This window comes from Columba livia, chromosome Z (assembly GCF_036013475.1).
Source record: "Columba livia isolate bColLiv1 breed racing homer chromosome Z, bColLiv1.pat.W.v2, whole genome shotgun sequence".
Lineage (NCBI taxonomy): Eukaryota > Metazoa > Chordata > Aves > Columbiformes > Columbidae > Columba > Columba livia.
Window position 1 is genome coordinate 65,986,960 of NC_088642.1, and position 25,568 is coordinate 66,012,527.

The 25,568-nt window shown below is 43.8% G+C and overlaps 2 protein-coding genes across 6 annotated transcripts in view; one reads left to right on the plus strand and one right to left on the minus strand.

Annotated features, from left to right (window-relative positions):
• RPS6 (ribosomal protein S6) lies at positions 1-4,877 on the minus strand. Of its 2 annotated transcripts, none has more exons than XM_065046210.1 (6): positions 4,671-4,877; positions 3,735-3,866; positions 2,944-3,154; positions 2,434-2,580; positions 897-1,054; positions 1-142 (listed from the first exon to the last, which is right to left on the minus strand). In XM_065046210.1, exons 1-6 carry the CDS (start codon positions 4,674-4,676, stop codon positions 47-49), a joined length of 750 nt encoding a protein of 249 aa, XP_064902282.1. In that variant the 5' UTR covers positions 4,677-4,877; the 3' UTR covers positions 1-46. The 2 variants fall into 2 exon arrangements, with proteins under 2 accessions (XP_064902282.1, XP_005508201.2); XM_005508144.4 differs by lacking the exon at positions 4,671-4,877 and adding an exon at positions 3,988-4,429.
• Positions 4,853-25,568, plus strand: part of ACER2 (alkaline ceramidase 2) — a 27,539-nt gene continuing 6,823 nt past the window's right edge. Inside the window, exons 1-5 of one of the 4 annotated variants that reach the window (XM_065046206.1) lie at positions 4,853-5,573; positions 15,676-15,780; positions 17,559-17,673; positions 18,573-18,714; positions 21,234-21,371. In XM_065046206.1, coding sequence (XP_064902278.1) covers positions 5,466-5,573; positions 15,676-15,780; positions 17,559-17,673; positions 18,573-18,714; positions 21,234-21,371 — 608 coding nt within the window. In that variant the 5' untranslated portion in view covers positions 4,853-5,465. Of the gene's footprint in view, positions 5,574-15,675; positions 15,794-16,682; positions 16,824-17,558; positions 17,674-18,572; positions 18,715-21,233; positions 21,372-25,568 lie in introns of those variants that run through there. The other 3 variants (XM_065046207.1, XM_065046208.1, XM_005508140.3) reach the window with 3 other exon arrangements.

Here is a 25,568-nt window from a genome sequence, read left to right on the forward strand (position 1 = left end):
TGAAAGTTAACCACAAAATGGTTTATTTTTATTATCATGTACATCTTTACTTCTGACTTGACTCAGACTTAGATGTAGAAGCTCTCAATGAAGAAAGCCGGCGTCTCTTCGCAATCTGCTCTTGGCGTTTCTCCTTGGCTTCCTGAAAAGCAAAGCAAGATGAAGTCAGTACTAAGATCTTGCACATAGTCAAGCACTTCAAAACATCTACGAAAGAACAAACTAGGAAAAATGTCCCTTAACTCAATAAAGCAAAATACAGTTTCCCTTCTTCACAAAATAATTCTTCAAGCAGCCAAGCCTCTACAGATCCATGTCTTAAACAATATGGACTGGTGTCCAAAATTACAGTAAAAATAGTATCACAGAGTTCACAACATACTGGAGAGGTCTCTCTACTCTCATTTTCAGTCTGGAAGTCATTAAACACTCAAGGTACCGTGCTAAATATTCTAAAAGCACTGCTTCAGCAGTCACTGCTGTTTAGGTGCAAGAGCAAACTCATCCAAACAAATAGCTTCTTGCCAGGTTATTTTCCATCCAGGTCAACTGGATCCCATTTCTCTACACACTCACTCATCAAATGCTTGGGCATCTCCGTTAAACTAGAATTCATTTGAACTAAAATCGCTACTGCAAAATTTGTCTTCACAGGCCAAAACTGTTGTATTCTTCAAAAATCAGCTTTCAAATTAATTATCTAGTTAACTTCTACTATTCTAGGACTGGCAAACATCCATAGAAATGCTCACAAAAACACATGACCAGCAATCTTTATGACCACATGCAAGCATTTCTATGCAAAAGGAGCTAAGTACAGAGCAGCTCAAAGTATACAGTCAAGTTTATCAAACCCCTTGATTTCAGGGTCAAGATATTTCATATAGCAAACGCACCTTCATTCTCTTGGCCAAGAGCTTCGCATATTCTGCTGCTTCCTCCTTGTTCTTTTGAGTGCGCTGCTTCTTTAGAGCAATGCGTCTGCGCTTATGTTGCAGAACTCGAGGAGTCACTAGTCGCTGGATCTTAGGAGCCTTGGTTCTGGGTTTCTTGCCTACCAAAAAAAAAAAATTGTGTTTTAACAGAAGTGGCAGATTACCTATCAAAGGGGTGTCAGGCTTCCTCTAGCAAGCTTAAGAGAGTAAGTTACATTTACTGTTATGGTAACTTTTGTGTACTACATACTATAGCAACCTATACAGCAGCAGTGTCAAACTCCATTTTCATAGGGGGGCCATATCAGCCTCACAGTTGCCTTCAAAGGACCAAGTGCAATTTTAAGACTCTGTACATGTAAGTACACCTACATTTATACAGTCCTAGAATTATATTCAGCCTTTGAAGCCAACTACGAGGCTGATGTGGCCCTGGATGAAAATGAGTTTGACACCCCTGTTATACAGCATTCAACCTCTTCACAGATTTTGCAGGAAAAAAATCGATTACTTCCAGATGTAGCATTAGCAAAATATAGTTTCTTAATGCAACAAAGTGTTACATAGTGCATCTGTAATTCCTTGCATTTTTGTGAAAATTCCTAGCTTCTCAGCAGGCCCATCTGAATTTCCCCCCTAGACTTAAATAGTTTAAGAACTATAGAAAATAATAATCTAGCTTCCACAACAAGCCATTATGTTTTCAATTTGAAAAAGCACTCTACAATTCTAAATAGGCTTGAAATGTTTCTCTCTAAAAAACAAAAATCCATAGCCCATAATAAGCAAATAAAAACAGAACACCACACCTATCTGTAAAATTTCACTACTCAATCTTGCCTGATGGCAGCAGTCACAAGCAGCCCGATGTCCACCAGGATCACATTTTTAATGGACAGAACAGTTTCTGTGATCCAGAAAATTGCAGTCTTTTACTCAACAAGCTGTCACAGTGCCAAAGCTGTTATTATGTCTTTTCTGCTAAAAAGTCACCCTGATCAAATGCAACAGAACCCAGAATTAAAATCTTATGTTGAAAGAGACAGGCGGTAAGCAAAACAGTGCTCTCCCAATGAAAGTTCATTTTTGAGGCTGTCATAAGCAATAGGGAAAAATCTTAGTATCTTCTCTACATACTGCATTTTATCTCCACCTCATAAAAATGTTCCAGAACCATTCCACTTCATATTTAACCTTCTCTCATTGACAATTATGTCTGGATTATTCTTAGAGCCAGTAATAAATATTACTCCTGATTCTATCAAACGTTTAAAAACAAACTCTGTCAAAGCAGATGTAAAAGGAAGAAAGGGGTGAAAGAAACCAGACAATCATGAAACTCCACTTCTTATCCATAAGTTACAGCTGATAAAGCCTAAATACCACAGCAGTCAACTCCTGGACCTGCTACTATAGGATGTTTCATTCACTGAAGTAGGCTGGACACATTTTTGTTGAAAATTACATTAAATCAGAGTTGTCGAGTTTGAGGACTTACCTTCTTTGTTCAGAGGCTTCCTCACAACATACTGGCGAACATCATCCTCCTTGGACAGGTTGAACAGCTTGCGGATTTTGCTAGCCCTCTTGGGACCAAGACGACGGGGCACAGTGGTGTCTGTCAGCCCAGGAATATCCTTTTCACCTTTGAGAATTTAAATATGCCAGTTAATCCTCCATCTACGGAACACCTGCTTCATTGGTAAATTTCAACTATAAGCTTCAAATACATAAAATCACAAGCTAATACTAGATAATCCTTGGGGTTCACCCACTAGCTACTCTTCACTGATTTAATGCAATCATATTGCTGGCAGAAATAAGAGTTTCAGTTACCAGTGACCAGCTTTAAAATTACAAGCATGAAATGCTCAGAAGGACTTTCAAGACATACTGACAATCTGAAGTTGGGACTGCATTTGTCTTCTACAGAACTTCACAGCCTCTAGTAAGCAGGCTCCTTCCAGGTGCCTACTTCTACTAGTGCTTGTTCCATCCAGACTCTTACCCTTTTTCACGATGACCAAGTTCAGAACACTCAAGTTGGCATCAACAATGCAACCACGAACAGATTTGCGTTTCCTCTCTCCAGTTCTTCTGGGTCGATAGCAGGAGTGGCCCTTGCTGAGCAGAAGGCGGACACGTCCATGTGTCAGGACACCTTGCTTCATGGGGAAGCCTTGTTTGTCATTGCCACCGCTGATCCGGACAACATAGCCCTATGAAAACACACAAGAAAACACTTAGTTGCTTGCACATCTCTATTACAATATGCTAATCAAAACAATGGGGCATTGTGCCCATGACTCGGGAAAAGTCACTGTTAAAGGTCTGAAATAGGGGATACGTGGGTAAAAAGAAAAATAAAGCTTTTATTGCTTTCTTTGTGGAGGTGCCAACAGAAAATATGAGCTCATCCCACCTCAGCTGGACTGTCCATACTAACACTCAGATACTTCAAGCCCAAGTGCTTTCTCCCATGCACTAGCAACAATTTTTAACTCAATCAGTAAAGAAGGGAACATCACTTCTACGGTACAGATGTGTCCTGAATACCAAGATGGCACCCAAATGAAAAACAAAAAACTACTACAAAGAACAGAAAAAAGCACTAAACATAAGACTTAAAACAAAGGAACTTAGATAAGTAGCAGAACAGCAGCCAACACAAAATTCAGTATATACACCAAGAAAAACTTCTAACATACCTGCCAACAACAAACAAGTGCATACTGGAAATAACCTGTAATTTAAAGTCCTTTGTTACAGCTCTGACACAGCCTTCTCTACACTTCTTACCTTCCACTCCTCGCCAAGAGAATCAGCCGCGACCTCCGTGGCCATCCGTTTTTCATAGAACGTTCTCAGCTTGCGCTCATCATCCACTTCAATGAGTTTCTGGCAGCCAGTGGCTGGGAAAGAGATGTTCAGCTAACAAGGAAAAAAGAAAAATCTTGGCTGAAACTTCTCCTGAGACATTTTAACAGCAAGCTGGCATTTATCTGCTCGTTTCACCTTAGCATTCCAAATCTGAAATTTCCAATCTGCTTACATGAATGCTTAATAGCCATAACTTGTCACTACCATGCCCAGAGAGACAGGCAAGTCCGTCCTTGGCCACGCTGGGCTGCATCTCTCGCTCAGTCACACAGCGAAGTGGCTTGATGGCAGCTGGAGCTCCACCACCTTCAGACTGCAATCACGCAAGTCAAGGTGAGGGCAGCAGAAACCTGTTGCCTCTTCTGCAAGCTCTTTGCAGGCCACGTTACACTGAACAACTGCGGAACCAAAACCCGAGGTCAGCCACGTTTGCCGCCCGTTGGTATGTTTTTTGAGGGGACAGTGCGAAGGCCAGAGACTCAGAGCCGCCTCCCGGCCCACTCCCATCGAGCGCGGCCTGGCAGCACCTCCGGCCCGCTCGGTGCTTCCCTGCTAGGTCCCGCTTCTCATAAGAAAGGCCTCGCCATGGCCAAAAGCCCTTCTAAGCGCAGGAACGACTGGAGCCCCACGGCCCGGTGGCAGGAGAGCCCCCACTGCCAGGCCTGGGCCTGCGCGGCGGCCATGTCGCCCCGCCAACAATCCGCTTCCATCCGCAGCACAGCAGCGCTACAGCCCCACCATCAGGGACCATCGCCCCCCACCAGCGGCCCCGTACGCAGCGCCGGCGCCATTTGTGGCGGCGGAACCCGAATCCTGCCAGACGCGGCCGCGGCCCTGGCCCCTCGCGCAACCCACCTTCATCCTCGCCTAGCCGCGACGCCGCAACAAGAGGCCGCACTTCCGCCCGCAGTCGGCTCATAGACCCGCCAACTCTCGCGAGAACGGCACCGCCCGTGCCCGTCTGACTGGGACTGCCCAATGGCGAGAGAGGCTTCGCCAGCCGAGGGGCGTGGCGGGAGCGGCCGCTGCTGCCTGCTGGGGGCTGGGGCTGCGCCGTGTGGCGGCTCGCGCGCGGCGGGGTACATCCGTGGCTGGGCCTGTGCTGTGCCCGCGGAAAAGAGTTCGTGTGCGCGAGGTGTCGGAGGCGCGGCCGCCCCGAGCGCTTCTCGTGCCGGCATGAGCCCGCGTGGCCGGGCGGCGCCTCCTACCTGTGCGCACGGCCGGCGCACGGGCGCCATGGCGGCAGCCCCCTCCCGTGCCGCCGGCCAGCCGTGAGGACGCCGGAAGCTGCCACTTGCTTCCATCAAACTTTGAGCGAATATCGTTAAGACTTTGTGAGGAGGGAGGGCGGACAGGCCACCTGTCAGGGCAGGCTGGCTCCTCAAAGCTGCCCGGGGAAGGGGGAAGAACCACTTCAGCCCGCCCGGCTTGCGCGGTCCCTCCGGCCGGCCGGTCTGGCCGTGCGGAAACGCGGCCGCCGCCATTTGCTGCCCGGGCAGCGGGGCGGGCCCCGTCGGGCCTTGCCAGGCGAGGGGCTGCCCGGGCAGCGGGGCGGCCGGCCGGCCCCGCCCCTGACGCAGCAGGGGGCGGGTGGCGGAGGCCGAGCCGGGCGCCCTGGGGCCGGGCCGGAGCGGCGGCCGGGCGGCCGCCATGGGAGCGCTCCTGTGGTGGGACCAGCTGCGGGCCGGCAGCTCGGAGGTGGACTGGTGCGAGGACAACTACACCATCGTACCCGCCATCGCCGAGTTCTACAACACGGTGCGTGGCGGCGGGGCTGCCCGCTGGGGCGGGAGCGGGGGCCGCTTGGGCGCTCTCCGGGTGGAGGGACCGGCCACGGCCGTGATCGGTGCTGCCCCTCTTGCGGAGTGGCGGGTGGGCGAGCGGGCGGTAGCGGGCGAGGGTCCCGGTGCAGCCCCGGGGGCTCCCGCTGCCTGCCGGGCCCGTCTATACCGGGTTTTCATGGCACGATAAAATGCGTTTCTGTCGCTGCCCGGTTCGTTCTTCTCCAGTGCCTGGTACGCCTAAAATTAAAGTGAGCGGTTTGGCGTTGTAGGTGTAGAATCGGGAGGTTTGGAGAGGGCTCAGGACACGCTGTTCAGTGACCAGCGTGCAGCAGCCCTCTCATCATCCGTGCCGAGCCTTGCGGTGCCCCAGTGCAGGACTTGTGGTGCTGGGTCGCCTGCGTCTGGTACCCGAGGGGAACAGGTGGCAGCAACTTGACAGCATGCAAGGCGGTGATGGGTCAACAAAAAGAAACTGAAAAAAAAAAACCCACAACCCCAAACAACAACAAAAACCCAACACTTTAGTGTTTGGAGGCAAAAATGAGTTTCATCGGGGCAGGTTTAACTCCAAGAAGGCAAAGGTTTGAAGAACAATGTGTCTTGTGGTTGCGGGATGAAGTCAGAAATGTGCTTTTTTGGGGAGAAGAAAAGTTGTCTGATTAACTAAATAGCTGAAGAAAGGAAGGAGAGGGAAGAGGACTAATGTAATTATTGCTTCTTTCCGGTAAGTCATAGACCATCCCTGAACCCTCTTATGCCATCCCAGTACCTCTCAGCAGCTGGAGAGAGCTTGTGGAAACATAGCTGCAGCAACAGAGCCAGACTGCCCTGTACCACGCGTCTTGGAAGGGGAGAAATGCCCCTTAAATCCTGTTTATGTAAATAATTGCAGTGACAAATATACCTGCCGGAGTGAGATAACGCACGGAGCTTTCTGGTAGTTTGTCTTTCCAGGAAAAACACATGTCCAGAAGCAAACCCTTCAATTGCCATGTCTATTTTCTGTTCTATAGAGCGTGGTGTATGCACAAATGAGGAGCTGGGCTTTCTGATTTGCTTCTTTAGTGCTTCAAAATGGTCTTGTAGGGTTTTTTTCTCACAAATTCCAACCTTGTCTGAGCTGTCCTTTTCTTCCAAACACTGGTAAAATCCAGTGGAAGAAAGAAGTAGATGTCTGGCTTCACTGCTGGAGTGTGTATCATAGGAGGTGCTGCACATACAGAAAACATAGTTCCGTGGTGCACACAGTACATTGCTAACCTCTTGTTTTTTCTTGTAGTTTGCTGCCAAAGTTGTCTGGGTGGTGGCTGGTCTGTGCCACTGGAGAACTTTGAGGGTGTGTGGGGGAAACTGTCTGCTTTCTTTGTGTCTGATGTCACCACGCAAGAACCAAAAACAAAGGGAGGAAAAGGTCAGGATAAACAAGTTTATTGAAGACAGCAAGCGTGTTTTGGAGCCAACTATGCAGGGGGATGGGTATCCTTCTGACCATACTGAGCTGATTAGCAGTGGTATAGAAGCTTATGAAATGCTAGGGGCTGCTGGTATGTCCAGGTGAGTAACTGAGGTTCCAGACATGTTAACACAGAGACACAGCAAACAGTTTGCCCCAGATCCCACTGTATTGCGGCAGCTGTGTACAAATCAGTGAACTGTACACCAAAAACCACAAAAAAAGAGGCTACATGGAGGGCAGTCATGTTTAGCCTCTTTTCAGTAGTAACAAGTCGCTGGGTTTGACTTCTCTGTTAGTAACTTCTGAAAATTAAGACAGTGACTTACAGTGAATTGATGGGGTTTTGAGACTGTGCCCCCAAAGAGCCAGGTGCTCACAGGACAGTTGGGAAATTTTGACCCTACTCTAACAGGGACCTTAAGTAGAGTCTAAATTTTATTCCTTCTAAGATGGCTCAGTTGTAACTGACTCAAACCTTCTTGAGGTTTCAGAAAGGACTCTTCAGCAGACCTGAATCTGTCATCTGGTTCTTTAAGCTGCAGATTGAAACCTTACTAATCTGCATTTTAAACTGTCATGACTGAGGTCACAGTTGTAGTTGAGGTCTCACGCAATAGTCATGTAAGCATAAAACTGGAACAGCTTATCTGAAATGTATTTAAAAAAATGTTTTATTTATTCTGGTGGGACTCAATCTTCATCTGTTATGCATAAATTTATTTTGATTTGATTTAGTTGGAAAGCAAACCAAAGTGCTCAACAGGATTAAAGCAGTATGAGAATATCTGTTCAGAAGTTTTGTACAAATTGATCAGCCTAAGTTTTTAAAACATGCTTGAGTTGGACTGATGTGATTTTGTGTTCAGGTCTTACACTCTTCCAGCAAAGAGGCCTCAAAATAGTTTATAACTCAAACTGAAAGAACAGTTATAGGAAAACTAGCTTTTTCTTTGTGTTTGTTTTCTGAAATGAATAAAGTGATGTGTCCTGATACAATATAACCCTACTCCAGAACATAAACAAATACTTCCACATGATGAAAGGAATATACCTTGTGCAGAGGTATTTACAAAAAAAAGCTGTTGTTTGTGTTTTAAACACATAAATACAGTAACTTTTCTTTTTCTGTTGCTAGTAAAGTCAGTACTTTGCAGTTCAGTATGTCACATTCAGTTGGGCACATAACATGTATTTGTCAAATTTCCACTTAAAGAGAGAATTTCCATTGTTTTTATTCCTCTTCTTTTGTGCCCTAGCGTCATGGAGATAAAAGTTTTTAAAAGCTATCGCCTAGTCTTAAGAGTGTGAGAGAATTCTTGTACTCTCTCTACATCGTCTTTTTTACTACAAAAGTCTCTTAATGGACATGAGTGGCTTGCTCATGGATCAGTATACAGAAGGTACAAACCCTCTGAACAACCCAAACGCTACTTAGTCCATTTTGTTTCTCCTCAGGAAGAGGTAGTGCAGTAAGTGTTGCCGTGGTGGTTGGATGCTATAGCTGCTCTCTGGGAGACATAGCAGATAGTAAAGAGTAGTTGAGCTTTGGTAGGACTGCGGGAAACATCCTGTGACATGACTGTGGCCAGATGTGGTTGAAGTTATGTGGTCATGATCTGAACAAGCCTCTGGTGTTCCCTCTGTGGCTCATGTCCAACATTCCTTTCATACAGTTAACTAATTGGAAATTAAAACCAAAGGTCCAGAATTGTATGAAGCCAGAGGACGGACTACTATTGATGGGGTGCTTACCTTTTTTCCAGAACTGTGACTTCTAATTGTTGCCTTTTGCAGATCCCAAGGGAAGTTGTCTGTACTCCTGTTATTAATTTTTGCGCTAATCTTAACTGTATCAGCATTTGAATTGTATGTTATCAAACCATGCAGGCTAATTGTGTGTTATGTAAAAAATTGCATATGCAACATGCTTTCTGAAACCAGAGCCAAAAGGGTAAGTGCCTCACTTGCTTGGAAAAGGTGTTGCTAATAGTTGTGGTATACCTGAAGGTGCGGTCCTCATAGGGAGCCAGGCTGATATCAGAGTGTAAAGGATTTTGATTGCGGGGTGACAATAAAACCCTGGCAGATGTATTGTTAACCTCCTTTCCCCCCCACTTCCCCCTTTTGCCACTCCCTCTCCTCCCTTCCCACTAAGGACAGGCGATTGAGAGGGAAAGAATGATAGAGAGAAGAGAGTTGGAAAAAATTAAAGATGTTTTACTAATGTTACTAATAAGAATAGAGAAAATAATACAAAATATACAAAACCAGTCTTGAAAGTCTCAGCAACTGCAGAGCTGGCAACCAAAGTCCTGGATTGGACTCTGCAGCCAACCGGAGCTGGATTCAGTCTCTCACTAGGCCTCAGTTCGCAGGGACGACTAGCAAGGTCCTCTCCTAATGTCGGCCATAAGCAGAAGGGAAAAGGGAAAAAGGGACGAGATCCTCGTGATCTCCCACTTTTATATGAAGTATTCACGTGAATGGAATGTTATGCACAGTTGGTCAGTTTCTTGGTCACCGGTTTCTCGTCGCCCCTCTCGCGAGATGTCCATCTGTGCTTATCAACAAGTTTGCATTCCATTGCTAGGTTTACCAAAAGATGTGTCTGTTTCTCCAGGAAAATGCAGCTAATATGAAGGCTTTAGCTGACAGGCAAAATCACTAAAAGAGAAACTTGTTTTTTAATAAAACTAGGACATTCCACCCCTTATAATATGCCATTCACTGAATACTTAAACCTTATCAATACAATCTGTCAACACAATCTAATTAATCACTACTACTGTATATATATATACACATATGTACATATATACACAGGAGTAATTAATCAGTGGACCATCCTTTGAAAAGTTCATTAAGTTCATTTTGTCACAACAGTCTCCCAGGGCAGGAAAAATGGTACAAGTGCACCTCATGACCACTGTTTGTGGGTTAAAGACATCAACTTTGAAGAAGTTGTCAGGCGCCACTCGAAGAACCTAGCTCTGGTTTCATCATCACTGTCTTGATCTGAAAGACACTTATTAAACACTGTTAGTATGGCAATTCACATAATGCAGTTCAGTATTGAATATTTTCACCTAAACTCAAGTCTCCTGAACTTCTCCATCCTTAAGCATCACCCACCAGTTGCTGCCAGGTCCCTGGGCAAAAACAATCCCACGAACGGGCTTGCCTTTGCCTGAGGCAGGAGTAACCCAGACTGCCTTTCCTAACATATTTTTCATGTCTACTACAGGGACTTTTGTCTCCTTCTACAGTCCATAGAATTTCTGATTGGGCAGGCCCGGCTCGATTGGTTGGTCCCCTAGTGTTGACCAACCAAGTGGCTTTTGCTAAATGTGAATCCCAGTTTTTAAAGTTTCTACCACCAAGTGCCTTTAGTGTAGTTTTTAGCAAACCATTGTACCTTTCAATTTTCCCAAAGGCTGGTGCATGATACGGAATATGATATACCCACTCAATACCATGTTCTTTGGCCCTATTGCCTATAATACTATTTTTGAAATGAGTACCATTGTCTGATTCAATTCTTTCTGGCGTACCGTGTCACCAAAGGACTTGCTTTTCAAGGCCCAAGATAGTATTTCGGGCTGTAGCATGAGGTACAGCCTGTGTTTCCAACCATCCAGTGGTTGCTTCCACCATTGTAAGTACATAACGCCTACCTTGACGTGTTTGTGGAAGTGTAATATAATCAATCTGCCAAGTTTCTCCATACTTATACTTTAACCATCGCCCCCCATACCATACAGCCTTTACCGTTTCGCTTGTTTGATTTCGGCGCAAGTTTCACATTCATGAATAACCTGTGAAACAGTGTCCGTAGTTAAATCCACCCCCCGATCGCGCGCCCATTTATATGTTGCATCTCCACCTTGATGCCCTGAAGCATCATGGGCCCATCGGGCTAGGAGAAGTTCACCTTTATGTTGCCAGTCCAAGTCCACCTCAGCTACTTTAATCTTAGCAGCTTGATCCGCTTGTAGGTTGTTCAGATGTTCCTTGGTGGCTCGACTTTTAGGCACATGAGCATCTACATGACGAACTTTCACAGGCAGGCTCTCTAGCCGAGCAGCAATGTCTTGCCACAGCGTGGCAGCCCAAATGGGTTTACGTCTGTGCTGCCAGTTGCTTTTCTTCCATTGCTGTAGCCACCCCCACAAGGCATTTGCTACCATCCATGAGTCAGTATAGAGATAAAGTATTGGCCACTTCTCTCGTTCAGCAATGTCCAAAGCCAGCTGGATGGCTTTCACTTCTGCAAATTTACTAGATTCACCTTGTCCTTCAGTGGCTTCTGTAACTTGTCGTGTGGGACTCCACACAGCAGCTTTCCACCTTCGATGTTTTCCTACAAGACGACAGGATCCACCTGTGAACAGTGCATACTGCTTATCAGTCTCTGAAAGCGTACGGTGGTGCTTCTTCAGCACGTTTTACTTCCACCTCATCTGGAGACATCCCAAAGTCTTTGCTTTCTGGCCAGTCTGTAATCACTTCTAAGATCCCTGGGCGATTGGGATTTCCAATTCGAGCTCGTTGCGTGATCAGTGCAATCCATTTACTCCACGTAACTTCGGTTGCATGATGTGGAGAGGGAACTGTCCCTTTGAACATCCAGCTCAGCACCGGCAGTCGAGGTGCCAGGAGGAGCTGTGCTTCAGTACCGATCACTTCTGAAGCAGCTCAAACTCCTTCATATGCTGCTAGTATCTCTTTTTCAGCTGGAGTATAGTTGGACTCAGATCCTTTGTATCCTCGACTCCAAAAACCTAAGGGTTGACCTCGGGTTTCTCCTGGTGCTTTCTGCCAGAGGCTCCAGGAAAGTCCATTATGTCCGGCTGCGGTGTAGAGCACATTTTTAACATCTAGTCCAGTCCGAACTGGTCCAAGGGCCACTGCATGAGTTATCTCACGCTTAATTTGTTCAAAGGCTTGTTGTTGTTCAGGGCCCCACTCAAATTGGTTCTTTTTTCGAGTCACTCGATAGAGAGGGCTCACAATCTGGCTGTAGTCAGGAATATGCGTTCTCCAAAAACCTACAATGCCCAAGAAAGTCTGTGTCTCCTTTTTATTAGTAGGTGGAGACATTGCTGCAATTTTGTTGATCACATCCATTGGGATTTGATGACGGCCATCTTGCCATTTTATTCCTAAATACTGTATCTCTCGTGCAGGTCCCTTGACCTTGCTTCGTTTTATAGCAAAACCAGCATCCAAAAGAATCTGAATTATTCTCTCACCTTTTTTGAAGACTTCTTTCGCTGTGTCGCCCCATACGATGATGTCATCTATATATTGCAAGTGTTCTGGAGCTTTACCTTGCTCCAGCATGGTCTGGATCAGTCAATGGCAGATGGTAGGACTGTGTTTCCACCCCTGGGTCAAGCGATTCCACGTGTACTGGATGCCCCTCCAGGTGAAAGCAAACTGCGGCCTGCACTCTGCTGCTACAGGAACAGAGAAAAATGCATTAGCAATGTCAGTTGTAGCATACCACTTAGCTGCCTTTGACTCCAGTTCAAATTGCAGTTCTAGCATGTCAGGTACATCAGCACTCGGTGGCGTAACTTCATTCAGGCCACGATAGTCTACAGTTAGTCTCCACTTGTCACTAGACTTACGCACTGGCCAGATTGGGCTGTTAAAAGGTGAGCGAGTCTTACTGATCACACCCTGGCTTTCCAATTGACGGATCAGCTTCTGGATAGGAATCAAAGAGTCTCGGTTGGTGCGATATTGCCGGCAATGCACTGTCGTGGTAGCAGTTGGCACCTGCTGATCATCAACCATCAGCAGTCCTACAACAGAAGGGTCATCTGACAGACCAGGCAAATCAGACAGCTGTTCAGTTTTCTCAGTGTCCACAGCTGCTGTCCCAAATGCCCACCTATACCCTTTTGGGTCCTTAAAATACCCTGTCCTGAGGTAGTCTATGCCAGAGATGCACGGAGCGTCTGGACCAGTCACAATGGGATGCTTTTGCTAGTTTTTTCCAGTTAGGCTCATTTCAGCCTCTACAACAGTCAGTTCCTGGGATCCCCCAGTCACTCCAACAATATCGATGGATTGCATTCCTTTATAATTAGAAGGAATGATCGTGCACTGTGCACCAGTGTCCACTAAAGCTTTGTACTCATGGGGGTGTGTTGTACTAGGCCATCGTATTTGTACAGTCCAATAAACTCTGTTATCCCTTTCCTCCACCCAGTTGGAGGCAGGGCACCTCTAATTTCTGTTTTGCACAGTCTCCGGGTGTGAATTAGAGGTTCCTTCAAGAGTGTCAGAATCTCTTCTGCTCCTTTTGTAAATTGGAGCAGCCACATTCCTAGGAGTTTTTCCTTTTATCTCACGTACTCGTTCTTGAAGTTCTGAGGTAGGTCTTCCATGCCACTTATTCATGTTTTCTCCCTGCTCATGTAGGAAGAACCACAGTGAATCTCTTTTTGTGGGCTACCTCTGTCCTCTCCCTCGAGATTGGAAACGCCTTTTCCTAATAGCTGAAACATAGGTTTGTGCAGGTCGTGAAGGGTACGTGTCTTCTCTGGGTTGTTTGATTTCTTGCAACAGCTTTTCAAACCGGTCATCAGATTCTTCACACAGTTTCTCCACAGCAGAGACACAAGCCCGTAGAGAACCAGCAAGGCTGTCCTAAAAGTTCCGGAGCTGCTCAGTCACTTCAGTAATATCTTGTACACCTCCAGATGACCAGACCATTCCTGCCAATGACTTAGCATATACAGGTGGTGCACTTTGTACAAATCTGCACCACAGAGGTCGTGTACAATTGATTCTGTCTGGGTCTGTCCCCTCTTGGCTGTTTGGTCCAAAATAGATGATCTCTCGCACAGCTAATTCTCTCAGGAACTGAATACCTCTCTCCATAGTATTCCATTTCCCTAACTTGGATATACAATCTTCCTTGTAGGGAAATCTTACTTTCATAGCTGCCAGGAGTCGGGTCCAGAGTGTAGTGGCGTTAGACTCTCTTGAAATTGCCCTGTCAATGGTGGAATCTTTTGACAGAGATCCAGCTGCCTGGCTTCACCACCTTCCAATTCAATTGTTTCTGCCCCATTGTCCCAGCATCGGAGCAGCCAGGTTAAAATATTCTCGCCTTCACAACGACTAAAGTCTTTTCGCAGATCTCTCAGTTCACCTGGAGAAAAGGACCAAGTGGTGGTCACTTCATCTCCTCCCTGCGCTGGTGATGCCCCTTGGGTTGATGTTGGCCCTGTGCCATCACCTGCTGCACGAGTAGTCTTTCTAGTGACTTTCTTACAACCGGCAACTGACACTGATATGGGTTCACCATCATTTGATTCATTTCCAGAGTCTGAATGACTGTCACAGTGATTGCTGTGGTTACAGCAGCAGCATTTCCCAGTGTGTGTAGAAGGGGGGGCTGCCTTGTTAGCCTTTGAGGCTGGAGAAGTAATGTTATGTGCAGCGACCTTGGCAGAGGAGCTCTGCGGAGCAGCTGTAGCTTCAGCCTGTGAAGCCGCGGTTGGGGGGGCAGTGGCTGCAGCGGCAACTTTCGCTGTTTTGCTCTTTCCTGAGCGGCTCGGAGTGCTTTAGGACACAGAGAGTGATAAGCAGCAAGTCAGTTCTAGTTTTGATCTCATTGACACTGAACTTGAAACTAAGAGAGCTTTGAGAAAATGTTCCAGAGTCCTGATTTGAATGTAACTTGTGGAAAATATTATTTGTGAAATATGAGAAACTTAATTAAGCTATTGCAAGAAAGAGATACATGATTATAACTTTTTTTTTGGTACACTTAATAGAAAAGAATTTCAGTGCTAAAATTACTTCAACTTTTACGATATTAGAAAATCCTCGTGATGGCCATTGCAGAGAGTACAAGTCATGGCCAAGCTCCAGCCTACAAAGGTTTTCTTGCATTTGCAGGCAGGAGTTTAGCATGAACAGGAGTTCAGTGCTAGAATAGCACTGCCATAAGGCAGAATGCTCCTTTGTTGTCTAATCGCTAGTATAAACCTGCATTGCTACAGGTATGGTAAGTTGGTGTATTTCCTTTTCCATCAGGTTCCTAGGCAGAATAAGGACTTTCTGGCCATATTTTCAGACTGTGATTACCTGTTCTGATTTTCTTCACTTCTCAGTTTTAACTGTAGAGATGGAAAGGTTTTCTTCCACACCACTTTGTTTATAACCATCTATTTTTATCCCTTGACACCTTTCTTTGGCCTAACTGTGGCTAACGGCCTAAAATGTGTAGACCAGGTCCCCAAAGGTCTTGTTCATATTCCGTCATCCCTGCTATACCAGGCACTGTGTGTAGTTCCTACCCGTTTTAAGGCAAGGGGAGTCTTCCTGCTCTGTGCTTGGATCAGCACATTGTGCATCAGGATCCTGGTCCATGTCTGTATTCCTAACGTTGCTACCAGTCTCTGCTGCACAGAACTTGTGGTTTGTTTTTTGTTTGTTTGTTTGTTTGTTTTATGAATAGAAGTGCTTGATTGAGCCTGTTTGGCTGAATGTGTAGGTTGTTTTAGATGGATTAAGCAAGTTGATGTGCGTCTTAAAATCTGCTAAAACAGGATATTACTTTATAAATAACTCTTCGGTCTTTACCTTGCCTCTCTAGGGTTGTGCAGTATCCTGCACTCTGACATTGCCAGGTGCCCCTGTTGTCTGCCTCCTGCCATCTCAATTTGTGAATGACAAAGGCGAAATTCACCACCTTGATGGGGTAAAGCATTGCAGTAAGAAGAGTCCTTCTGTATTTACTGAAGAGGTGCTTGGTCCGTGGCATAGTTTAGTGGGTACCCCCACAGCTTTTTCACATCTGGTTTATGCGGGCAGCTTCTTACGTGGCAAAACACACTGTAGGAGCTGAAAATTGGCAATTGAACCCTTCAACCCTTGGTTCAGAAGGGGCAATCCAGCAGGAGATATCTCTCTGGCACCTTTCCCTGGCATGACTAGTCGATGTTGTGGCCTGCCTGCAAGAAGCCCTCTGCTTTAGCATGTATTTACTTGGGCTGTGTGCTGTTACCACCATGCTGTTGGCAGAGATTTGCATAACATTTGCAACTCTAAACTGCGCAAGTGATGGCTTTTTTTAAACTATTTTGGTGAAATCTCAAAGCCAATACTTTGGAAGGAAAGGCAGCTTGTCTTTGAGGACATACCTTATGCATGAGGCATGACATGCAAGAAGTAGAGAAACTACTTCTGTAATTATTACAGTTTTGAAGGCCAGCCTAGAAGTATGTTTTATTATGCCTTTCAAATGTTGAATGACATATGTCCGTTTTAATCATTGCAAGCTCTGTTCTCAGTCTGTTGAGTAGTGAATAACAGTAGCTGAACAAACAGATGCCCTCTTTGTATGTCGTTCTTGAATCCTTTCTCCACTGGCTTTTCCTTAATGTCAATAAAAGTTTGTTGCATCTCTTTGAAGAGGGGATCTGTCCTCAAGGAATACTCTTGTCCTAGAGTTGTTTTTTATGTACACTTTAGGGGAGTGTTTCTAGATATGATTTTCTCTTGTGCTTAGGCTAGGCAGGAGAACATGAGGAAGGTGAGGCTGGGGAGCTCATCTCATCCCCTGTTGCATTGTGAAGCATCAGTAGAGTCTTCCCATAACTGTTCAGTTACAATGCCACAGCTGGCCCTCGGAACTGGCAGCTCCTTCTGGGAAGAACCAAGTGATCACTACAGTGACTGCTCCTGCTAATTGCTGATAAGTGTTTTCAGCCTTTAACTCAAGAGTCATACTTTGGATTGTTGGTAAGCAAGAGAAAATATGTCTTTGTTCAGCTCTTATATATTAAATTTTAAAAAGCTATCAGTGGTCTGAATTATCAGCCTTTTCACGTTCCTATAACTAGTTTTCAGTCATATTCTGTTGTTTCTGTAATGGAGAACTGAGAGGAAAAATGAAGTGTAAAAGGATTTACAGCTCCAGGTACTCTTTACTCTGCACAACAAGGGTTGTAATTCTTTTGGCTTAGCTTTGTATTTTGGACCTCTGAGACAATAGATATTGCTCAGTCACGTCACTTCCACCAAGCTTGACTAGCCCTATCTAGTGCCAGTACTTCTAGTGCTTTTGCCATGCTAGCCTTGACAGCCATTGAGAGGACAGGTCTGTTGCTGGGTTGTCCTGTTCCTCATTTGCTTGCTCTTGCAGGCTTCCTGAATCTCAATAGGCTTGAGCATTTGTAGACTCTCAACACAATTCCTCTGGGAGTAGACTTAAAAAGTAATTTGAAGACATGACTAGCCACATTTTATGTTGCTTGAAGTTTTTGTGCTCTTACTAGTTTAATAATGTTAAACAAAACAAGTTGATGCTTTGCAAAAACAGCTCAGCTTTGGCAGAAACTGGGGCCATAATTTCTTGAGCTGGGGCTTTGCTGGATGACACAATGTTTTTATATATGCCTTAGGCAGCCTATGAATATTTAAGATTTGTTTATTTTCTGCCTTTGTGATACTGTATTTGTCTTTCTTTTCCCCTAGATAAGCAACGTCTTGTTTTTTGTTTTACCACCCATATGTATGTGCTTGTTCCGTCAATATGCAACCTGCTTCAACAGTGGAATATATTTAATATGGACTCTGCTAGTTGTGGTTGGTAAGTTGGTTCGTCTTTGTTTGGCTGCACATGTATGAACTGAGAGAGGAAATCAGTTTTTCCTGCTTGCACTTGATTGTTTTGCAAAACAAAGCAATCCTGACCTCACTGTAGAAGTTTGCTTGTACGTGGTTGAAGCTGAAGCAGACATTGTTTCTGAAAGGAAAATGCCTTTTGAAACTTGAGGTTGGTGGGAACTGTGGCCTTAGTTCTGTTCCCTTCCTGTTTTTCCTTTGCATCACTTCTTTTGTTTATGTCTGGGCTTACTCTTCAGCAGTGCTGACCCTCCTTCCTCTGTTGTTCCTTAAAGGAGAGCTGAAAGTGCCCAGCACAACTGAAGGGGATGACAAGTTTTGCATGTACTGAGAAGGCCCATAGGCTTAGCCATTTTGCAGATGTGATATTCTTAAGCTTTTTCATTCCTGGAGGCACTGGGAGCTTTTAAAGGAATAATCAGAGCCCCTGGGCAGTGTGACAGTTTTCACCTGTAAACCTGTATTATGGACTAGTCATCAGTTGCTGCTTTTCATCTTTGTCTTATCCTTTCTTGTGCTATTGAGAAAATTCAGAAGCAGCATTTGGCTCGTATTTCTTAATTGGCTTTGCATTTAACTTTATAACCTGATGTTCTTTCACATACATCGACTTTTCTAGTAGGAGCTGGCATCTTTAGCTGCTCCTTTTGTAAAATGTTTGCTTCATAATTAATGAGGTGCTGATTACTTGGATTGCCTTCTTAGAAAAGTTGCCAGGTTTTGTCCAGTTTTTTCTTTTTTTTTTTAACCTTTTCTAGACCAAATGGTATCCACCATTTGCTATAGAGTTCTGAACATGAGCCATGTGTTTTGGTCTGTACAGTACTGCAACTATTCATACTGTCTTTTGATTAATTCTTCCAGGAATTGGATCTGTTTACTTTCATGCTACCCTTAGTTTCCTGGGCCAGATGCTGGATGAGCTGGCTATTCTCTGGGTCCTGATGTGTGCTCTTGCCATGTGGTTCCCCAGGAGATACCTGCCCAGAGTTTTTCGGAATGACAGGTAATTATACAATCATACATGTACACTTTCATGTTTCTCGAAACATATTATGCTAACACCTAAACCTACACATAATGGCACTGAGTGATCATCCAGCCTTACCACTGCTACCACTGTATTTGCTCACTCCATTCTCTTCCCATTGGTTTTGTCTCAGCCTGTTTTGTTCAGAATCCTTGAGTCTGCACTTGCTGATGTAGAGTTTATGCACTGTCACTTGAGATCTTGAGGTGAGGTGACTTGCCTCTGGAGATACCTGTTCTTGTTGATTCTAGGGAGACCTTTCTCTGAGTAGTTTATGTAAGTTGTGGCTGACCTAAAGTTAGAGTAACCCTCTTTCCTTCTTCTTTTTGTATATCCTAAAGTGTATGTACAAGTGGACCTATGGAAGTTGGCTGAATTTTCATCTGAATATCTGAGCCAGTGATTAAGGATGGTGTTGAAGTATTCAAAGGCTAAGTTTGTTTAGAAACCTATTGTTGTCATAAAAGGATTTTTGTCTTTTTCTTGCAGGACTAAAAAAGTGCATTGTAGCCCATTTAAAAAGTCTGGTTGTGGTTTCTTTTCCCTCCAAAAAATGTGCTCTAATCGTTGTACATATTGCTTTTTTAAACAGTAAAGAAATTGAGGTAATGGAGAAGTTTTAATTGCAGCACCAGTGTTCTTCTGTCTGAAAATTGTGAAGGCTGTTGTCTCTTGCCTTCTTATATTGTTATTATCTGTGGCTTTTTTGTGGTTTTTATTCCTTGACATATGCCTGATAAGAAGTTGCTGTGAGGGTGAGGGAAGAGAAGGTTTGTGCCTAGATTGACCATTCCTCAAAACAGTTTTCACTGAGAAAAGTATATCTTGAATTACTGCGTACAGTCTATGCAGCCTAATGACTTTGTCATGTTGATGTGTATTTAGTACTTCTGCATATTGCAACACAGTGCTATTACAGGACACCATCAAATTAGCAAGCAAACAGGTTGTACTGGGGTGTTTTGGTCAATAACGTTACTGTTAGACATATTTAGGTCAAGTGAAGAAGAGTTCAGAGTCTTGTAGCATTTCTCTGATTGCATGTAAATTGTTCCTCAGAAGCCTAAGAGGACTGTCCTGTGTTGTCTGTCACTGTCTGCTGATAGTGTGCTGGGTAGGTTCATAGTATGGGCCACGAAGTTAAACTGTGTCCCTTCTAAAAGGAATAGGGTGAAATCCTGTTTCTGTTGAACTAATTCGTGGAAATACTGAGATGAGGTGAAGAATGTACCATATCCTAAATTTCTCAGAACACTTCTTCTGAGAATCTGTCAATGCAGTTATGTGTTAAGGTCTTGATTCCTTTCTGAAGTATACAGAAAAAAGACAAACAGGGCAACAAACTCTAACCAGAACAGGTTTGATTTTTAATTTCAGGGTTTTTTTTTTCTTTGCCTAGCTAGTCCTCTAATGCTATATCTATCCTGTGCTCACTAGTGTGTTCTTCACTTTCTTCAACACTCCACATTTTTCAATGCAGCAAATGTTATTATCTACCATGACTGATTTGTGGTGTCTTTAGTCATTAAGGCACTCACATCAGATCAGAACTTCTTACTTAAGTAACTTGTTGCCTTCCAGCAGAGAGAAAACCTTTAAAGCAAAAGGCAGATGGACTGAGCAAGGTGAAGGTGAAAGTGATGACACTTGTGGCCAGGGAATGATGCTGCAAAAGTATATTGAGACCCTTCTTTACACATAGGATTAGGGATAGGAGAGCCATCCTTGGACAGCAACTAGTTTTGTAAAGCTGTGGGCATGTTGATCTTCTGTCTGCCATAGTCCTGCCACAGACTGGAAATGAGTTATTTAAAGTCTAAACTTGAAGTTTAAATAACAGTTATCATATATTTAATATAAAAGCTGTCAGGCTGTCTGAATAGTGTGCAATTGTGATATCCTTTATGCTGTGATCTTTAAAAAGTGAGGGAGTCCTTCCCCTACCGTGCAGTTTGGTTAGAAGAAATTTTCTTACTTTGTAGTTTTCAGTATTTTTGAGAGGTAAAGGAAAATAAAGCAGTTTGTAACATGACTGCAGAGGCTGGGGCATTAACAGGAACAAAATAGCCTAAAAATCCATGTTAAGTTCTTGAAGAATCATGACACAACTCTGCTTTGTGGAAGCACAGTGCTGTGTTCAGAGGCGAACTTGTTTCTGATTTATTGTGGGAAGAGGAAGATTGGAGTGTGGGAGTGTGGCCTTTTGATTTTGAAACCCATGCTTAGTGGTTGTGTGCACGCCTATGTATACATACACGTGGCTGCTTCAGAAGACCACAGTCAAGCAAAGATTTGTGTATATTATTAACTTTGCGTGCACGTGCAAATCTGTGCAAGATCCACCTCCATTTTATGCACATTGTCATTGCACCTTCTGAACACACATAGGGAAACCTAAATTTTGTTACATTATTAAAATAATTTTAAGATTTCTGGGTTTAGTAATTAAAAGTTTTGGATTAAAAGCAGTTTTTCTCACCCAAAAACCCATTCAGGAGCCGGTTTAAAGCTGCTGTGGGTGTCCTGTCTGGAGTTACTACCTGCCTTGCCTTCATTAAGCCTGCCATCAACAACATCTCGCTAATGACTCTGGGTGTTCCCTGCACAGCTTTACTCATTGCTGAATTGAAGAGGTGAGTACATTTCTGCTAAATGCAGCGTTGCCTTCTGAGATTCTTGGGCCACAGTGTGATGATACGCTTGTAAGAGCAGATCAGAAATGCTTCCCCCACATGCAAGTGCGGATCTGGTATAAACTTGCTCTGCCAGTTCAGACATTTTTGGCAAGAATTGTTTTTTTTCCCTGGGATGTTATACTAGGTCAGATATTGTCAGCCTTCTTGCAACATATCTCTTGCAGCAACCTGATCTAACTCAGTTTTGTTTGTTTACTGTGGAATCGGGGCCAGGGTTTCACTCTACTGACAGTGTTTGTGCTGTATAGGGGTGAGGTGATTGCCTGATCAGAGTCTGGGTACTAGAGGGAGAATGGAGCAAGACCCAGCCATGTGTGGAAGTGTTCCAGCTCTCAAAGTTGGGCTGTGAGTCTTTGTCTTGACATGCGTGACATGGTAGACAGACTCACAAAGATAAGGTTAATCGCTAGATTGTAGAGAATAGCTATATAGTTATCAGTCGAGGCCTTAGAAACTTATAAAACCAGAATGAAAATAGAGAAGAACCTAATTTTAACAGTTTGAAGAGTTCCTACCATGACTGCAATACCAGCAGCTATCCAGAGACTTCTTTTTTTTGCATCTCTTCACCCACTGCAAAAAGGACCAGACAAGGATAAGCATACAAATTTGTCAGTTCTCTCTTTTCTCCAGTGTCTGAGAAGATTTGACAACTTATGTTGGGTCTTACATATTGCATATGTAAATGTCCGTCAAAATAAACAAGAGTAGGACCAAATGTCTGCGTTCTGATGGCTGCTGTCAGAACAGAGAGATTCTCGTGTTTGCTAACCTTAACCTGTTGTGCCACTGCTTCTCCATTCAGTGGAAGCCTCTGTTAATAGTTTTGTAGAAGTATTCATTAGTCTTTTCTCATCAGATATCCTGCTGTGAGCAGTATTTATTTCTGTGGTGAAAGAAACTCGGGAAACAGCACACAGGTTAGTTGTAGACAATACAGTCAGTAGTTGAATGTTGGTGGAGGTATCTCATTTATGAAAGCACCAAGGAACTACTGACAGGACAAATGGAGATCTGGTTGTGGCACTGAATGATTTATGTGAACTCTCTATCTATCAGTTTTCTGGGCATAAGCTCCTGAGAAACTTAACAAATAGTTAGTGGCTCTTAATACTGTTGTGTCAAATCTAGGAATTGGTATGCCTGAAGATATTTGCTTTTTGCAACTCCTTTTGAAAGATCATATCTTACTAAAATACGTGGAGTTTCCCTGTCTGTTTTTTGAGAGAGAATTAAGGACACAGATAAACCTTATTTTGAACTGGTGATTAAAAGGGGACCTAAAGTGACATATGGTACTCTTAATTGTGCGTTGGGATGATGTAATAACAGTGATATTTTTTATTAATTCCTAAATGTAAAAGGCAAATAATTAAAAGTTTTGTTTTAATCTACACTGATCCCTAGGAGATTTAAATGAGATATATTCTTGTAAGCCCTGAGGAGAGGGGGGCTTTTTTGCAGGAGAAAAAATAATCTAAGCATAATTTTAAATGTCTACAATTCTCCCATTCTCTACTACTGCAGTCAGTAGGAGCCTACATATCCAAGTCTTGGCAGTCTGTAGCAGAAATTTATCTGCAAAATAAGTATTTGGGGAAGCAAGGAGAAGAGCCTCCAAAGTAGGTTCTTCTGTTCCATGCTGAAGTTTGTAATGTGTTAGACCAAAACTCCCTGTTGTTGTTCCTGTTCTAGGCTGGTGTCAATCTTGTACAGGACTCTGGTTAATCAGAACCACTGTTTTTTCAAATGAGAATTGTCTGTCTCTTGTTTGTCCTTGATGAGGAGATAATACTGTCACAAAAGGTCGTTATCTTGTTGAATGCGAAGCTGGCAGTGTAGGGTGTATACTAGGAAGTATTGTGATCGGTAGATGATCAAAAGAGCAAAAGGTAGTTAAATGAATACTTGTCCTTGAAAGAGAAATTGGAAAACTCTCATTTCTGTCCAAACAAATCCCTTCATAAATCCTTTGGTTTGCTGCTCCAAGCCAAATAATCATCGAGATTATAACGTCATGAAATTAGTATGATTTAGGAGTCATCATCAGGCATGTAACTATCTCCATGTGCAGACAGATGATAGCAAATGATAGAATATTGTTGCTCAGGTGACTTCTGAGCCTTGAGCAGTGAAGGTTTACCCTAGCTTCAGGTCTGCCCCTTCATATTTGATTCTCCTACTAGAAATCTGGCTGTGCAGGAGCCATGCTTCATTGCTGCAGGTTGCCCACAGTTCCCTTATTCCCTTGACTAAGAGGTTAAGCTCGTTACAAGTTTAAAATATTCTTTAAGGGATATATATGTCAAAATGAATGAAGCAGTTAATCAGCATTCAGCAGCTTGAACTGGTTTGAAGAAAAGCTGGTATGTTTTGTCAGGGGTGCCATGACATTGGAAGATAAAGCTGCTGGAACTGTGTACCAGCCCAGTCCCCCGGATGGCAGATGGCATGGGCACACCAGTGTTTGCAGAAACTCTTGTGTTTAAATGACTGCTGTTTGTGTTAAAACCAAGAACACCATGCATGATACAGGCAAAAGGTACAAATGGAAATGTAAGCTTTGTGGTGTCCAGTTTCTTTCAAACTGGAGGAAGGTCGAGTGTGTCACAGCACAGCAGCATGAACAGCTCTTTGAGACCTGCAGCTGACAGGTTCTGTTTCGGTGGTAGTTTGAATACTCAGTGTCCATGTCTATTGAAAAATAGAAGAAATGGGCTGGGTTTGGGATGTCTTGCCAGCATCTAGGTGGTATTTGCATTACATCTCATCATTGTTGTAAAAGCAGTGGCAGGCTGCAGTCCCCTGTCTCCAGCAAGCATGTCCTCAGCCCATTCAAAGCATGGTTGCTGCAGGAACTGAAGACTATATGATGAGTGATCACAGAAAGACACAGGCATAGTGCACGTATCAGCAGACTCTGCTCTCCTCATTGTGCTTGTTTCTGCCTTAGAGTAGTCTTTTGCAGTACACACTGCAGCATCTAGTCTTAAGTTTATAAAAATAAATTACGGTACCTGACGTTGGTACTGAACAAACCTGTCAGTACAATTTGTACCATTTCTATGGCTGATCTTTCGTTGGGAGAGTTTTAACAAGTAAGCTTTCAGTTTTCCTTTGCAGCCTTAAACTCTTTGAACATGCAAGTTAATTGTCCTCTCCTCTTGGTATTCAGACTAGTCGGATATTGACAGGCGTGGTCACTGACTAAAGGAGCTGTATGTTTGAGGCCAGGCCTCTTATCTTAAATAGGATACAGTTGCACATTTTTGTTTATGTCCTTCAGACAGGTCCAGGAAGGCCTCTGTGTTCTCAATACATCCACCCTTTGCTCTCTCAGATTGCATGAGTACACATCACAGCAGTCAAACATGCAGAATTCATCCATGTATGTATCCGCTTAGGTACATGGTTTAGCAGCTTGCTCTTACAGATAGTTGTGTGTCTCACTGAGGACTGGTAATCTGCCTTAGCATTAGCAGGAGAGAATTAAGCCTGATATGCTTAATAGAGCAGTGTTTTTTGAGCAGTAACAATATGCCCTCTTCTTTTATGCAGGGGTCCATGCTCTCTAGCTGTTTAGTAGAACCATGGATCCTGTCAAATGAGGAGGATTTACCAGTACAGTTTTGCTGATAAAACTGGGCCAAATCTTAGAATCATATAATCATTTTGGTTGGAAAAGATCCTCTAGATCATTCAGTCCAACTGTTAACCTAACCCTAACCCACGTCCCTAAGTACCTTGGATGTATTTGATGATCTTGGATGTATTTTGTACTGTGATGTCTTATAAGAACGAGACTGTGAGGAAGAATTCTTGTAGCTGCACACTGGAACTTGATAGGCAACTCAGAAATCTCCTTAACCTTTCTTTTCTTTGTGTTCCTTGTAGCCTTTTTAAAATTAAAGACACTGTTTCAGAGAAACAAGCCTTTTTTACAGTATACAGCACTGACAATCTTGAAGCCATCTTGGGCAAACCTGGTCTCCTCTGACTTTGGCTTGGTGGTTTGTAAAATGGCTTGGAGGATTCAGGCCTCAGAAAAAAAGCCATTTTGGTTTATATGCTCTGTGGAGTATTAATTTTTATGGCAGTCATGGCAGTGTTTTTCTTATGAAAATAACTATTGTG

What these genes read in the sequence shown, in the direction of transcription:
- RPS6 (XM_005508144.4), bottom strand. Translation starts at nt 4,068, where the DNA reads ATGCAGCCCAGCGTGGCCAAGGACGGACTTGCCTGTCTCTCTGGGCAT. An exon ending in CTTGGTCATCGTGAAAAAGG is followed by an intron (nt 2,581 to 2,943) that starts GTAAGAGTCTGG and finishes AAATTCTCAAAG; the next exon opens with GTGAAAAGGATATTCCTGGG. An exon ending in GAAGCCTCTGAACAAAGAAG is followed by an intron (nt 1,055 to 2,433) that starts GTAAGTCCTCAA and finishes TTTTTTTGGTAG; the next exon opens with GCAAGAAACCCAGAACCAAG.